The sequence below is a fragment of the Panthera pardus genome, unplaced genomic scaffold (genome assembly GCF_024362965.1).
Source record: "Panthera pardus isolate Hobbes unplaced genomic scaffold, ASM2436296v1 HiC_scaffold_6, whole genome shotgun sequence".
Lineage (NCBI taxonomy): Eukaryota > Metazoa > Chordata > Mammalia > Carnivora > Felidae > Panthera > Panthera pardus.
Genome location: NW_026526991.1, coordinates 105193106 through 105209147, shown reverse-complemented (window position 1 = coordinate 105209147; position 16042 = coordinate 105193106). Strand labels below are relative to the sequence as shown.

At 46.1% G+C, this 16042-nt stretch overlaps 2 protein-coding genes and 1 pseudogene across 2 annotated transcripts in view; 2 read left to right on the top strand and 1 right to left on the bottom strand.

The window, feature by feature from the left end:
- Nucleotides 1-9264, top strand: part of LOC109276172 (uncharacterized) — a 22303-nt pseudogene extending 13039 nt beyond the window's left edge.
- WNT5B (Wnt family member 5B) overlaps nucleotides 1-16042 on the bottom strand; it is a 104946-nt gene that overhangs the window by 39348 nt on the left and 49556 nt on the right. The window lies entirely within an intron of this gene.
- FBXL14 (F-box and leucine rich repeat protein 14) lies at nucleotides 9111-16042 on the top strand. Its single transcript, XM_053894659.1, has 2 exons — nucleotides 9111-10714; nucleotides 15789-16042. The coding sequence occupies exons 1-2, from the start codon at nucleotides 9516-9518 to the stop codon at nucleotides 15850-15852; spliced, it is 1263 nt and encodes a 420-aa protein (XP_053750634.1). The 5' UTR covers nucleotides 9111-9515; the 3' UTR covers nucleotides 15853-16042.

Here is a 16042-nt window from a genome sequence, read left to right as displayed (position 1 = left end):
CAGGTCCTACACTAGGCCCTTCCTTTCCTGTGGATTGTTTTTTCCTTAGGGAATTTGGACAACAGCTCTGTGAAAGGAATTACTTTCACTTTATAGATGAGGAAATTGAAGCTCAAAGAATTTCAGTCACTTTGCCTGAGGCCATGTGTCTATTATAATAGGAGAGCTAGGATTCTAATGCACAACTTCAGACTCCAAATCTGGTGTAGATTTAGCTCATGATGCTATCTTGGGAACAGAGGTGACCTCAGGGGCTCCCATGTTGCAAGCACTTACGGGAAACACACGTGGGAACCACCTTTGCACCTTTTAAGGGGCCTTTTAAGGGGCCAGGCAGAACACTGAATGGCTCCTCTTCTCCATCCCTGCCTGGATGTGTACTATCAAGCTCTATTGTCAGAGAGCAGTGAATTGGGCAAATGAGGAGAAAGACTGCCAATCAAGAAAAAATTTTTTCAGGGCAATTGGATTTGTAAACACAGTAGAAAATCCAAACCATGAACTAAAATTTTCTGACTTTAGATACTGAATTCTAATTCCAGATGAATAAGAATTAAAGTTTCCTGGGGCGCCTGGGTGGCATAGTCGGTTGAGCATCCAACTTCGGCTCAGGTCATGATCTCACTATTCATGAGTTCGAGCCCCGTGTTGGGCTCTGTGCTGACAGCTGGAGCCTGGAGCTTGCTTCGGATTCTGTGTCTCCCTCTCTCTCTGCCCCTCCCCTGCTTGTGCTCTCTCTGTTTCTCTCTGTCTCTGTCTCTCTCTCAAAAATAAACATAAAAAAAATTAGAAAAAAAATAATTAAAGTTTCTTTATTCTTGAAGGGAAAAAGAGCCAAAAATTCTTTGAAAAGATGATTTTTAAAATTAACCTGGTGTCTCAAAGGGGAAGAATCGTAACAAAGTATGACAATGTATGGCTGCTGCTACAGTGTTCTTATTTCTTTCCAAACAAGTAAGGAAAATTTTCAGCCTGTTGTCTAAACAAGTTTCTACTTGATGTAATGACCTTCCTTCCATCAAAACGATTCCTAAATTCTAGGCTTCCCTATGGTTACCCTCTCAATGGAAACATTTTATTTCTATCACTCTGTCCGCACTGTAACACCAACAGACACATCACTATGAGTAGGCGTTTTCTAGCTCATTGCTTGGTCTAAACCGTTAAAGACAGAAATATCACGTCAACATCTTTGTCTGCTTCAAAGCACCGAGCAGTGCACAAAAATTGTTTCAACATTTCCTGAACTACTGAATGAGTGAAAATCCACCTTTTTAGGTGTTCATTGCCCTGGAAATAGCTATATTTACAACACAGGTTTGTTTTTGGTTTTTTTTTCAAAGATGCTATCTGCTTTGTAACAAGTATCTAAGGTTTTTGTTAATATTAACAAATAATAGCTGGTATTCTATCAAAGTATTTCTTTTTTTTTTTTTAAGTTTATTTATTCATTTTGAGAGAGAGAGAGAGACAGAGTGCACGAGCAGGGGAGAGGCAGAGAGAGTGGGAGAGAGAGAATCCCCAGCGGGCCCCACACTGTCAGCACAGAACCCAACTCAGGGCTTGATCCCATGAACCCGTGAGATCATGACCTGAGCGCAAATCAAGAGTGGGATGCTTCATGAAAAGATACTCAATGTCACTCTTTATCAGGGAAATACAAATAAAAACCACACCGAGATATCACCTCATACCAGCCAGTCAGAGTGGCTAAAATGAACAAATCAGGAGACTATAGATGCTGGAGAGGATGTGGAGAAACGGGAACCCTCTTGCACTGTTGGTGGGAATGCAAACTGGTGCAGCTGCTCTGGAAAACAGTGTGGAGGTTCCTCAAAAAATTAAAAATAGACCTACCCTATGACCCAGTAATAGCACTGCCAGTAATTTACCCAAGGGATACAGGAGTCCTGATGCATAGGGGCACTTGTACCCCAATGTTTATAGCAACACTTTCAACAATAGCCAAATTATGGAAAGAGCCTAAATGTCCATCAACTGATGAATGGATAAAGAAATTATGGTTTATATACACAATGGAATACTACTTGGCAATGAGAAAGAATGAAATATGGCCTTTTGTAGCAACATGGATGGAACTGGAGAGTGTTATGCTAAGTGAAATAAGTCAGGCAGAGAAAGACAGGTACCATATGTTTTCACTCATATGTGGATCCTGACAAACTTAACAGAAGACCATGAGGGAGGGGAAGGAAAAACAAAAAGTTAGAGAGGGAGGGAACCAGACCATAAGAGACTCCTAAAAACTGAGAATAAACTGAGGGTTGATGGGGGATGGGAGGGAGGGGAAAGTGGGTGATGGGCATTGAGGAGGGTACTTGTTGGGATGAGCACTGGGTGTTGTATGGAAACCAATTTGACAATAAATTTTGTATTTAAAAAAAAGAGTGGGGTGCTTTTTAAAAAAATTTTTTTTTAAGTTTATTCATTTTTGAGAGAGAGAAACAGAGCATGAGCAGGGGAGGGGCAGAGAGAGAGAGAGAGAGAGAGAGAGAGAGAGATGGAATCCAAAGCAGGCTCCAGGCTCTGAGCTGTCAGCACAGAGCCCTACATGGGGCTTGAACTCATGAACCATGAGATCATGACCTGAGCTGAGGTCCGATGCTTAACTGAGCCACCCAGGTGCCCCAAAAAAGAGTGGGATGCTTAACCGAGGCACCCCACTATCAGAGTACTTCTAATCCTTTGGTTAGGTGCCTGAAAATATGAAAACATACATTAAAGTTAATACTCAAAAGTTGCAAATTACAACTTACAAATGGCAACCCCACTTCCAGGGTAGAAGGAGGGAGTGACCATTCATCTGGGGGTGATCATTATTGGCAACCCCTTTCACTCTCATGAATTTTTCTAGTTCAGACAATAAAGTGCACAGTAGCCTTTCGTGGGTGGTGGCGACAGGCCGAGAGTGCCCCCACGAAGGCCTCGGGCACCCTACAACGGTCCAAGGTGGTGGGGGGCGGCCTGCCCACCCCCAATGCAGCACTCAGCCCCTCTATGGCCAGGGAATCTTTTGCACCTAATCATATTGTGACCAAGCCCCCCCTTCTGGTACTTTGTGTCTCAGCTGAGGAAGACGAAAAAGTCCTCAGGCGCAACTGTCTGCTGCGGACACGGTGCAAGAAACGCCCCTTGTGGGGGAAGAGCTTCGGAGCCTGGCTGCGCTATGACTCCAGCAATGGCACCGATGGCACGTACCCGGAGTACGGGGACCGACCACTGCAGGCTCTGGCACCCGGTACTGTCCTGACATAGGCACTGGCACAGCGCTCACTCCATCCAGATGATGAAGGTGGGGACTGCAGCCAGCAAGGGCAGCCCACTGGCAGCCAAGCAGTTCCAGGACTCCAAGATCAAGTTCCCACTGTCCCATCTGGTCCTGTGGCCCCAGGGAGAGCCACACTTCACCACCAAGAGGCCCAACAATTTCTTTCAGATGCAAAGCTTCCCTGTCCCCAAGTTGGCCCAAATAAATTCCTTGGGAAACCTCCCTCTGCCCCCCTCAAATAATAATAATAATAATAATAATAATAAAGTGCACAGCTATCCTAATGAGAGGGCTCTAGCTACCCAGACCCCAAGTCCTTATTTTTATTGTGGTGGATAAAGCCCATGTTTACAGGATATAGCAAATTAATAACCTAGGAAGAGTAAACAAATATTTCAGGGTATTCCTGGCAATTTGTTGATATGAGAACAATTTTCACCGATTTTTTCCTTTTATTCATATCTTTATTTCAAAATGTTCGTTCTGTTTAATTTTTTTTTTTTTTTTAAGTAGGCTTCATGCCCAGTGTGGAGCCCAACGAGCTCGAACTCACCATCCTGAGATCAAGACATGAGCTGAGATTAAGAGTCAGACCCTCAACTGACTGAACCACCCAGGCGCCCCTATGGTAATTCTATTTTTAAGTTTTTGAGGACCCACGATACTAGTTTCCACAGGGGCTGAACCATCTACATTCCCACTAACAGTATGCCAGGGTTCCAGTCTCTCTACATTTTCACCAACTCTTGTTATCTTCTATTTTATTAATAGTATCCATCCTAATAGATGTGAGTGGTATCTTATTGTGCTTTTGATTTACATTTCCCTAACAATTACTGATGTTTAGCATCTTTTCATATGCTCATTATCCATTTGTATATCTTCTTTGGAGAAATGTCTGAGAGATGCCCCAAGAAACTCTTGTTTAGTAATACAGTAAAACCTTGGTTTGCGAGCATAATTCCTTCCAGAAACATGCTTGTGATCCAAAGCACTTATATATCAAAGCAAATTTGAAGAACAATTGGCTCAGTTATTATCATGTGACATTCGACCTCACATACTACTTGTATTGCAAGACATAGCTCTTTTTATCAAGTTAAAATTTATTAGAAATGTTTGCTTATCTTGCGGAACACTTGCAGAACAAGTTACTCGAAATCCAAGGTTTTACTGGACTAGGAAGGAATAGAAAGAATGTTTCCATCAAGAAATCTTGAAGTTGGAAAGTAGTTGGAAAGGTACCATTTTATAAACCTCAGATGTCCGTTGCTATTGGTTGTCCAGATTCTTGGAGACGTTTTGATATGCATGAAGTCTTTCATAAAGATACTATGTTATTACTGTTCTCATTCATTTCAGTTCAAAAACCTTTACAGAGTGTCTACTACACAGTAGTGCCATGGATACTTTAGAGTTAATACAAAACACACACAACATATTTTAACTCCTTTGATCCAACACTTACCAGCTAGACTCAGGGTCACTAGTTTTGGATCTATATTTTTTTGAATGACTTTAAAAAGCTGCAGATCTCTTCCGATCTTTCCTGCCAGATCTTCCTTCTCTAAACGAGGAAGTACACACACCCTTAAGTAAGCTTGATATCCAGGTTGGGCCTCTCAATTTTCCCAGGCCTCACCCAGATGAAAAACACACCCATCTGAAAATCTAGTTCCTTTAAAATTCTTGATAAAGTTTTGGAGAGACTTCTTATACAGGGCTTTCATTTTTGTTTCTATACAGAATAGCTCATTCAGAAAAAAACTCCTTTCTGGTTGCAACTTATGGAACCATATACGAAAATCTGAACAAGTCCTTAGAACACGAACAGTGCCTGTGCTGCCTGCCCCTCCTTGCCTCCCCCTCCCAACCCACGCCCAGGGAACCAAAGCAAGAAGCAGGGACCACATTCCAAGGCAAGCTGATGGCCCTCAACTACCACAACCCTGCTGGCTTCAACTGAAAAACTGAAACAGAATTTAGAAACTTTATTGTTTGACTTGAAGACCAGAAAATCAAACACCACAAGATTGAAGGCAGAGGTAGTTTAAGAAACATCCACAGCAGTGACTGGTCCAAGTCCTTTGAAAAGTATCTCAGACATGTTAACTGTCCTTTCAAGATTCAAGATCAACAAGAAGTAATTGACTGGCTTCTTGGTTTAGCCGTTAGACTTGAGTATGGAGGCAATGCTGAAAAATACAAGGGCTTGCTACCTGATAATACAAAAAATGCTGACAGTGTAGAGGCACTGATCAATTTGGATGTAAATAATCCTGATCTTAAGGCTGGTGTAATGGCTTTGGCTAACTTTCTTCAGATTCAGCATCTTAATGGTTACCTGGTAATGCTTAAGGCAACTCGCATTTTGGTCCAGGAGCACCTGAGCAGGATGCAGTTGCTAAAGCACATCAAACAAAAGAGGGCTTGCCTGTTACTTTAGATAAATACATTCTTGGTTTTGACACTGGAGATGCAGTTGTTAAGGAAGTGCTCAAAATCTGTAATTGCTGCACATAGAAGAGCTCAGAGACCTACAGGCAAAAATTAATGAAGCCATAGTAGCTGTTCAGGCAATTACTGTTGATCCAAAGACAGACCACAGACAGTTGGAAGATGTACATCTTAGGATTTCAGCTTCTCACTGACTTAAGTATAGTTGGGAACCATGTACACTCTGGCATGTGTTTGGAAATCAACTGTCATATTTTTGAGGGAAGAATCCCAGAAAATTGACTATGTTCTAGAGATTTACCTTCGCTTTTGCTTTAATAAAGTTCAGCAAAGTGGGGGGGGGGGGGGATGAACAGCTATCCACAGGATTTTCTACATTGGTATCCATCTTTCTCAGATAATCAAGGTCTCTGCTCTCTAATATGCTCCATCCATTTTTGTGTCCCAAATCTGAGCCTAAACCAAAATCCCCAAGGAGCCATTGCATGTGAAAATATTTTAAACTCTGGCCTGTCTTAAGAACAATGCACAAGCTCCAGGGTTGAGAAGCCAGTAGGACTAATTTAGGCTCATGGTCTCCCAGGGTGTTAATACTGGAAGGGTCCCTGAAGATTATCCAGTCAAATCACCCTACTGTTACATAAGGAAACTGACACCCAGAAAGGGGAGACATTTTCTCAATGCTATAAAAAGTCACCATATCTCCAGACAGCATAGGGCTCATTTGATGCCACACTTCCTTTTCTCCACTAATGTTCATTTTCTGAGATGCTTCTTGATGTTTATTTTCCTATTTGTTGAACATGAAAATAATCATATTACTGCAAATCCTTGAAATATGTTTGAACGTCTTCAACAAAAGCCTCTGTATTAATAAAACTCAGGAAAAAGTTTTGGTAGAAGTAGGATCAAGTGGCCAACTTCTAGAGAAAGTGTTTCTGGGCATCACTGAATGACTCTTGAGAATTGAGAACAATACCCTGTCTAGAGGAGGAAAACCAGTAAGCTCCTTTTCTTCAGGTCATGCTCCCAGTTTACAAACCCGCTCCCCCTACCCCATGTGTGGTCTAGCACTTTGTTTTGTGTTAAGTAGGATTAAGTTGTTTTGGACTGATACTTTGACATCGATACAAATACATCTACATCTACAGAACAACAAAAAAGTGACTTTCATGTAGAGTTTAAGGTAAAAATTTAGTCATAAGTGACTGAGACAAACATAAGGCCAGATACACTCTAGGAGAAGAGTGTTGGCTCAGGTATGGCCTGAAATTATTGCCTCAGCACATCTGGATCATCTAGGTGACTAACAGTACAGTCCATTATTTCAGAGAGGTTATAAAAATCTATGGGCCTCACATCATGTGTAATGTGGGTGAGGTGGCAAATGTGTAAGAGTTTTTGCTTCTGCATTTCCTGATTTATAGACAGGAAAGGTAGGGACACCTGGGTGGCTTAGTCAGTTGAGCGTTAAGCCTCTGACTTTGGCTCAGGTCGTGATCTCACAGTTTGTGGGTTAGGGCTCTGCACTGAGGGTGCTGAGCCTGCTTAGGATTCTCTCTCCCTCTCTCTGCCCCTCCCCCACTTGTGTGCACAAGGTCGCTCTGTCTCAAAATAAAGAAAACTTTAAAAAAATTTTAAGAAACAGGAGAGGTGGATGGGGGTGTGTGTAATATATATTATGCCTATTAGTGAATCTGTATGCACTTGTATTGGTCTCTTGAGCAAAGAGAAGTGGCCAAAAGCTAATCTCATATACTGAAAATGGAGCCCATTCAAAATTTTGTTCAGGTCTTCAAACAATCAATGAAACCATTTTCCTTTTCCGATAAACAGATCAGGTTGTCCTATATCAAGTTGTACGGACCCATAAGTTCATTAAAAATAGGGTCATTTTCTCTGATGCAAAGATTCATGGTTTGGGGATAGTTAAAAGGAAACTCTGAAATCCTATATTCAGTGTGGGCATTTAAGACTCAGGAGCCACATTGTAGAAGAGAGCACTGCCCTGGTTCAATGAAACAGTTGACAAACCAACAGACATTTGCTTGGAGCATTTTAAACCAAGCCCAATAGTCATTGTATTTTATTTAAACAGTATCTTTGTGTTTGTACCTACAAACATACTATCATACAAGTGTCCGTAAAACTGTATGTAGTCTAAAAGGCTGGGGAGAAAGGAAAAGATCACAAAACAAGGCTTAGGGACGGCTGCTCCCTTCTAAGTGTGAAGCAGGCTGAGGAGATGGGAGGACATCTGTGGCGCTCCCGACAGTTCACTTCACAGTTCAGCAGCCAAGTGCGGAAGTGGAGGGAAGTTTTGATGTAGAAAGTACTCACAGAGGCGTATGGACACAACCAGAAGATGCTAGATGGAAGCAGCAATGCATACTTCTAGCACGAGGGCCGGAGAGGGCCAGTGATAAGCTAGGGCGGAGATGAATAAAGTCGAGTTTCTTCATAATTTGAGGCACAAGACTGGAGAGAAAGGAATCGTAGGAAACAGCCCCGTTGGAAGAATTGGGGGTGTGATAGCAGAGACATGTTAAGGGGCATTAAGGACAGTAAAAGAAGGAAGGAGAGTTGGAGTGATGATTATTGAGTACTACCACTGGAAGAGGGTCTTGCAAGGATAATAAAGGGAGAAGGGTGTAAAGTAGGGGTCAGGAATTGCAGGGGTAAACTATGGGAAAAGACTGCGCAGACGTCAGCAGCAAAGAAAAAGAGAAGGAATGGGGTTGGGGCGTGGCCCAGAAAGGGAATGGCTCAATAGCGGGCTACGGGGTGAAAAGGAGAAGGGTGGGGAAGAGCCAGGCTGACAGCTGCTCTCAAATGGCGCCTACAGGGTTAAAAATCGGGGCGGCCAGACTAGGAAGAACTCGGTTTCCAGGGTAACGGCTCCGACAGTTCCGGCAGCGCAGGCTCGTACCATTGCGCGAGCGCGCGCGGGGGGAGCGCGGCGGGAGTGAGGGAGGGGACGCGCGAAGGAGCAGTCGGGCAGAGGGGTCCGGCCCGGACTCTACCAAACGCGCGGCCCGCCTGCTCGCTCCGGGCCCGGCGCCGAGCCGCGCTCCGGCCGCGCCGGCCGCGGCGTCCTCCGTGCCCGGGCCGGCAGCTCCCAACTGGCCGCGGACGGCGGGGGGGAGAAGGAACGTGCGCCCGGTGGCCCGGATTGGCCTCCAGGTCCCCCCGCCTGGGCGGCGGAGTGCGGGCGGCCCGGGCTGGGAGGTTTGAAAAGCGGGCGAGAGACAAAGGCAGCAGGAAGCTTCCTCGGCGCCCGGAGCCCGTGCTCGCAGCCCCCGGGGCCCCCCGGCCCGGAGCAGCAGCGGCGGCGGCCGGCGGCGGCAGTGGCAGGAGGCAGAGGATGCGGCAGGGGGCGTGGGAGCGGCGGCGGAGCGGGCGGAGCGGCGCGGCCCGAGCGCGGCGTGGTTAGACCCGAGGCGGCGGAGGCGGCGGAGGCGGCGGCCCGGCCGGGCTCGGGAGTGAGTGAGAGGGCGCCTTCCCCGCCCGGGATGTGAGGACCGAGCGGAGCCCGGGGCGGGGGGAGGGAAGGGAAGGGAGGCGAAGCCGGCAGGAAGGAAGGAAGGACGGACGGACCAGGAGGAGGAGCGGCGGCGGCGGCCGGAGCCGGAAGGCGGGGAGGAGCCGTCCGTTGGGCCCGAGGCGGCGGCGGCAGCGGCCGGGGCGAACCGCTCTTGTCGCCTCTCGGGGCAGGAGCGGCGGGGCCCGCGCCTCCTCCCCCCGGCGCCGCGGAGGGGGGAGGAGGAAGATGGAGACCCACATCTCGTGCTTGTTCCCCGAGCTGCTGGCCATGATCTTCGGCTACCTGGACGTCCGGGATAAGGGGCGCGCGGCGCAGGTGTGCACGGCCTGGCGGGACGCCGCCTACCACAAGTCGGTGTGGCGGGGGGTGGAGGCCAAGCTGCACCTGCGCCGGGCCAACCCGTCGCTGTTCCCCAGCCTGCAGGCCCGGGGTATCCGCCGTGTGCAGATCCTGAGCCTCCGCCGCAGCCTCAGCTACGTGATCCAGGGCATGGCCAACATCGAGAGCCTCAACCTAAGCGGCTGCTACAACCTCACTGACAACGGGCTGGGCCACGCGTTTGTGCAGGAGATCGGCTCCCTGCGTGCCCTGAACCTGAGTCTCTGCAAGCAGATCACCGACAGCAGCCTGGGCCGCATAGCCCAGTACCTCAAGGGCCTGGAGGTGCTGGAGCTGGGGGGTTGCAGCAACATCACCAATACCGGCCTCCTGCTCATCGCCTGGGGCCTGCAGCGCCTCAAGAGCCTTAATCTCCGCAGCTGCCGCCACCTCTCGGACGTGGGCATAGGGCACCTGGCCGGCATGACGCGCAGCGCCGCCGAGGGCTGCCTGGGCCTGGAGCAGCTTACGCTGCAGGACTGCCAGAAGCTGACTGACCTTTCTCTAAAGCACATCTCCCGGGGGCTGACGGGCCTGAGGCTCCTCAACCTCAGTTTCTGCGGGGGCATCTCGGACGCGGGCCTCCTGCACCTGTCGCACATGGGCAGCCTACGCAGCCTTAACCTGCGCTCCTGCGACAACATCAGTGACACTGGCATCATGCATCTGGCCATGGGCAGCCTTCGCCTCTCGGGGCTGGATGTGTCGTTCTGTGACAAGGTGGGGGACCAGAGTCTGGCTTACATAGCTCAGGGCCTGGACGGCCTCAAGTCCCTGTCCCTCTGCTCCTGCCACATCAGCGACGATGGCATCAACCGCATGGTGCGGCAGATGCATGGGCTGCGCACGCTCAACATCGGACAGTGTGTGCGCATCACAGACAAGGGCCTGGAGCTGATCGCGGAGCACCTGAGCCAGCTCACTGGCATAGACCTGTATGGCTGCACCCGAATCACCAAGCGCGGCCTGGAGCGCATCACGCAGCTGCCCTGCCTCAAGGTACTCAACCTAGGACTCTGGCAGATGACGGACAGTGAGAAGGTCAGGTGAGGGCAGCAGCACCTGCTCCCCTTGTCCCACCCTGTTCATCCTCCAGTCACCACCACACCTCCCCCCCCCCCCCCAACACTTGACATGCACACTTACACATAGATCATTGTAGTGGATGAGATGGGGGCAGTGACACGAAGCCTCAGGCTCATTTTCTCCCTCCTCCAGCACCTCGGCCCACTATGCACCCATTCTCATTGCATCTGGGGTTCCTCTGCTACCCCTACCTTAACTCCCCTCTCTTTTTCCCTGAGGATAGAGAGATTGAATCAGCTACTTAACCCACCCACTTCTCTCGGCAGGGGGATGGAGGACTGTTTGAGCTACTGTATCCCCCACTGCTTTGCATTTGGAAATGGGGGAGGGGGTGGGGAGTGACTAGTCCTTAAAACCCTGGGGAGTTGAGGAAAATGTCTGCCTTCACTTAAGCTTTCATTTGAATACTGTGATCTGGTTTTTATTTTGAAATGTATAAAGAGCAAACCCAACTACCACGGCCTTTTCACCCTTCTTCCTTCCACTTTGTAACTAATCCCAGGCTCTTCTCCTCCCTTCTCCTACAGTGCTCTGCTATTCACGTTCATTTCCTTTTTATTGTCTTTCTTTTTCTTGTTTTCATTTTTTAGAGAAATTCGAAATCACGGTCCTTTTTTTTTTCTGCTGAATATAGTCTATATATTATATATATATAAATTATATATATATACATATATATATGTCTGGCTACCTCGTTTTAGTTTACTTTTTTCTCTGAAGCCCTGGAATTCTACAAGAGAGATATTTTGAGACTGAAACATTTTTGTGCCTAGACTGGAAAGATGCCCATTGGGTTTGTACGTCCATTTTGTTTTGGCTTCTTCCCAAACCCCATCCATCCAGTGTGTCCACTTCCACATTCTGGCTAGAATTTTTTCTCCCCGTCCATTGGGATTTGAGGGCCCAATGGTGTCCATAAATCTTGACTTAATTTATAGCACAAATGTGTGGAAGAAATGAGAGTTGAACTTTTGTTTGTTTGCTTGAGACGCAGATTGTGTCTTGAAAGTGATTATTATATATGCAAATTCTGCCCTACCCTCACCCTCTTCCAAGTTTCCCCACAAAAAGGTCACACAGTGAGGCTTCCTGTTGGAAGCAGAGGGGCAGAGTTGGCCTACGGAGCCCCTGGGGCTGTAACGTGAAGGGGAGGAGACTGAAACTCCTGTCTCATCTCTGTTCTGTTAATAAAATGGGAGTTTGTGGGTTTTACAAAAATCTGTTTCTAAATGGAGGAATAGATGGCTTTCTTTATTTTGGTGGGGGTTGGGACTCGTGGCTTTAAAAAAAAAATTGCTTTTGAGTAGGATGTATATTTCTGTTGGAGTTTTTGTTTGTTTATTTTTTTAGAATCCTCCACAGCAACCTGCGAGACCATGGAGTTAAAGAAACCCAGAGACCTTTATCAATTAATTGTACTGTTTGTGAATTTGTATAAATAATAACAAAGATCCTCTTAAAACGTTTATATTCTTACAGTAAAAGGTTAAACTGATATTTATATAATAAAAGAGGAAATATGAAGTATGTTTTTGAAAAAAAAAAACAAAAACAAAAAACCTTGTATCTGTGAATTATTTTGAAGGCAGTGTGTGTTTGGGCCCACGCCAAAGTAGGAGGTGCTGTTTGTGTACTCTAAGAGGAAATAAGGTATAGGGTTTGGTGCATCCTATGTGGTGTGAGTAAGCTCACAGTTAAACATTTATTCTGTATAAGGTTTACCACTGACATCTAAATGTTTTGTTTCTAGAAATGTGACTGGACTGGAGATTGGTATAATTCTTGGTTTTAAACTGTCAACAACATGGAAATTTTAAAAAGCTGAACAAAATGGAACTTTTTAAAAACGAGATCTGTAAGAGTCACGGTTTCCCCAGAGTGGAAATGAGATCGAGGGGTCCTGTTGAAAAATGGCTCATGGGATGTGGAAGTGGGGGAGAAAGAGGGGTTTCTTTCCACTCTGAGTGGGTGTGGGGAGGATGTGAAATGGTGAAGGGTGGAGGGAACTGAAGCCATTGTTCAGAAAGTTAAAAGAGCGCTGTCCTTGCTCGCTCTCTCTCTTGCTCACTCATGCATGCTGAATCTCACAGTGTGAGTGAGGGTCCTAGTGGAGAGGAGGAAGGCAGTTCAGCCCCTCTTTTTAACATTCTCCTCCAGGCCTGGCTGTATTTAAGCACTTTCCTGGGGGATGGGGAGGTTGGCCAGGAGTTCTTGCACATTTGCATTTTAAGCACTTCCAGCTCTGAAGCTGGCCACTCCATCCACTGTGGTGAGGGTTCTTAGACAGAATTCTTCAGGGCAGATAAATGAATACCAACAATTCTAGCAAAGAGTTCCCTTTGGTAGACGTTAACTAAATAATCGACACCCTGTGGTTGGGCTGTGGAAGTGGAAGGGTATAAGCGCTCAAACAGTGGAGCAGTGCATATTCCTGGTTCACATAGGTCTTTCTCGTTTCTGAGATTTTTTTTAAACCAAAAATACTGATCCCAGCAAGAGATAGTAAGAGTGGTATAAAACTTTCCTGCAAAGACCCCTCTTTCCAGGAAGAGAGCTAGAACCCAAGTTTCTCTCGGGGTAAGGTTGTTTTGTAAAATTTCCAAGCTTTCTGCTGGAGCCTATCACAAAAGCTGCATTGTTCCTTTTTGGAGAGCTATCACAATTGGGTCTAATTGAGCCTGACACTAGATCCATCTTCCTTTTCTTTGGGGAAGGTGTGGATCTCTTTCTTCCCTCTTAGGTTGCAAGTGCTTATGGCCTGGGGCGGGGGGCGGGGGGGGGGGGTGATGTGTGAACCCTAATAAGAAGTCTGGACTTGGAATTAGGGTCAGCTTTCTGATTTGGCACTATAATGCATGAAGGTTCCATAAGCTCTAAGTTCCTTAGAGGATCTTTCTTTCTCCCAGACTGCATGACTGTACAGATTCAGTCCATCAAAATTTGAGCACCTCCTAAGTCTTAGACTCTGTGCTCACATTCTTCATTTTAATACACAGTCCTACCAACTAACAGGAAGTTTTCCACTTTTCTGTTTGGTTTTGTTTTTTACTTGCAAGGCTAAATAAATATAAGCCTGATTAAAGGTCGGTGAATGAATGTTTGAAAGTTAAGATCATGGGCCTACTGTCCTCATGCTGAACTGGGTATGCTTACTATATCTGGAGTGTCTCTGGAAACGATGAATAAACCATTTACTTTCATCAGTCAAGGTTAACTGTTTATCTCTCAACCTTCATGGGTAGAAAGAAATGAGTATGTGTTGAGAACCTATGGTATGCTTTGCATGGTACCTGAATATTTCTCCTTTTAGTCTTCAAAGCAACCTGTTGAAACAGGTATCCTTATTTCCAGATAAGGCATACTACTTGCCTTAAGTCACCCAGCCACTAATTGAGGGGAACCAGGACTCAAACCAAGTCCAGTTCCAAAGTCCAGCTCCCTTCCGTACCTGAGAAGGTTTAGTTACTGATCGTACCTTGGTTTCCAGTAAGGTGACCTCACAGAAATGAGTGGCAGCTGATTGATCACAGTGTGGACAAGCTCGTGCCACAGGGCACTACTTAAAGGGAATATGGGTGGATCCGATCTCCACCATACCTACAGGAATTAGAAGCACTAAAGAAAATGATAAGATGTTTTGTGGGCGCTACAAAAGTTAAAAAGCACTTCAGGGCAACTTTTAGAATAACAGGAAAACCTGGTTCAGGTATTTGCTGAAACTTCAGAAGTGAAAAACCAAAATAGGACCTTAGTGTAAACTTTATCATCTAGAAGTAATAAACCTCATAGAAACTGGGTAGTGGTGAGAACAGGGCTCCACATACCTTTCTTTTCTGAGCCTCATTGGGCAATAGCCCTTGAAGTCTGTCTGGAAAAGATTATCAGTGCAACCTCACTGGGGTTCAGACAGTTTCTGCAGCCCCATAAGGACCATGCTAGGCCTCTAGCTAGAAGTGCTGGGCATTGTTGCATGATGCTCCCTGCTGTGGACTCCCTCCTGTGAGATTCCTCAGTCCTAAAGTGGGGGAGCCCCCCCTGCCCCACACCTGATTTACCCCACATTTGGCAACAGAGACAGGGATGCTTGCCTAACTTACAGCCTGTCTTTAAATAGTTTAGAAAATTCAAACTGACCATACTCTTTCCTGATTCAAATCAACAAAGATCTGAAAAAGCAAATGTTTCTTTCATTGGAGTTTCCTTTTAAAGGTAAGGACTTTTCTCTTTAAAAAGGACACTTGATATGGAAACTGAAGTATGGCCTGTTCCCTAAATCCTGGTGCTTTCCTGCAGCAGTTACTAGATAGACGCTGGTCTCAGAATTAGTAAAACCTTTTTTACTTTTGACTTAGAAAATGTGAACTCAAGTTTTCAAAGGGGAAAGGTATGGCCCCCAGAGACCACTGTGTTTTCAAGGAATAAGAACCTCTTGATTAAAAGATCAGATTTGTAAAACAAAACCAAGACCTCATGCAGCCTCTGACAACCGTCTTTTGCCAGTCCCCTGAAAGGGGGAGCCCCTGGCCTCTGCTCTCAGCTGCCCTGCTGGAGAAAGGGAGGCTACAGTAAGTCATGTATCAGTCGCCCTCTCTGGTGCCCTTCTCTTCCCTGCATCTCACATCACTCCCTTTTAAGTTCATTTTATCCACTTAGTAGAGGGCAAGACCTAAACTCTGTATGCCTCTGAACTCCTATGGAGGCAGGGGTGAGGCTTTCTGATGAGATAATGTGGAGCACAGGATTAGAAACTGGAAAGCTATGGTCAAACACAGGCCTGTGCTTGGGTCGCATATCTTGTTTTTGTTCCAATATGATGTAGCAAGTTAAAATATTTTGAAAAGTGAATGGTATCAAACAGATAAGACATTCATATTTGGGTCACTGGCAACTACTAGTTTAGAACTTAGCAAAGGTAAGTGCACAGCTGGAAAGAGCATGTACTTTCAGGTCTTGCATAGAAAACGAGTATTTCTAGACAATGAGTAAATTTAAATGTCCACAAATGATCAGTTTCAGTCTTTTCCTCTTTTCCAGGGATTGCTCTGATTTTGCCTGGTGGAGTTGCCTGTACCAACCCAGAACATTTGGTACTATGTAAAGTCGAGTCTTCCGGTTAAGGTGGAAGAGAAAGTAAGCTTGAGATCTTAACTGTGCAGCACTAGTGTGGGGGTGGTATGTTGAGCATCCCCACAAATAAAACAAAACAGAAGTGGAATTCCTCTGCTTGCTGTTTGTTAACCCAGAAAAGTGCACATTCTTTTCTTAAAAAAAGACTTCGGTTTTTATTA

Bases quoted from the DNA above. Each gene is read 5' to 3' on its own strand.
- FBXL14 (XM_053894659.1), top strand. From the start codon at position 9,516: ATGGAGACCCACATCTCGTGCTTGTTCCCCGAGCTGCTGGCCATGATC. The intron at 10,715-15,788 runs GTGAGGGCAGCA...CCTCTTTTCCAG, and splicing joins ACGGACAGTGAGAAGGTCAG to GGATTGCTCTGATTTTGCCT.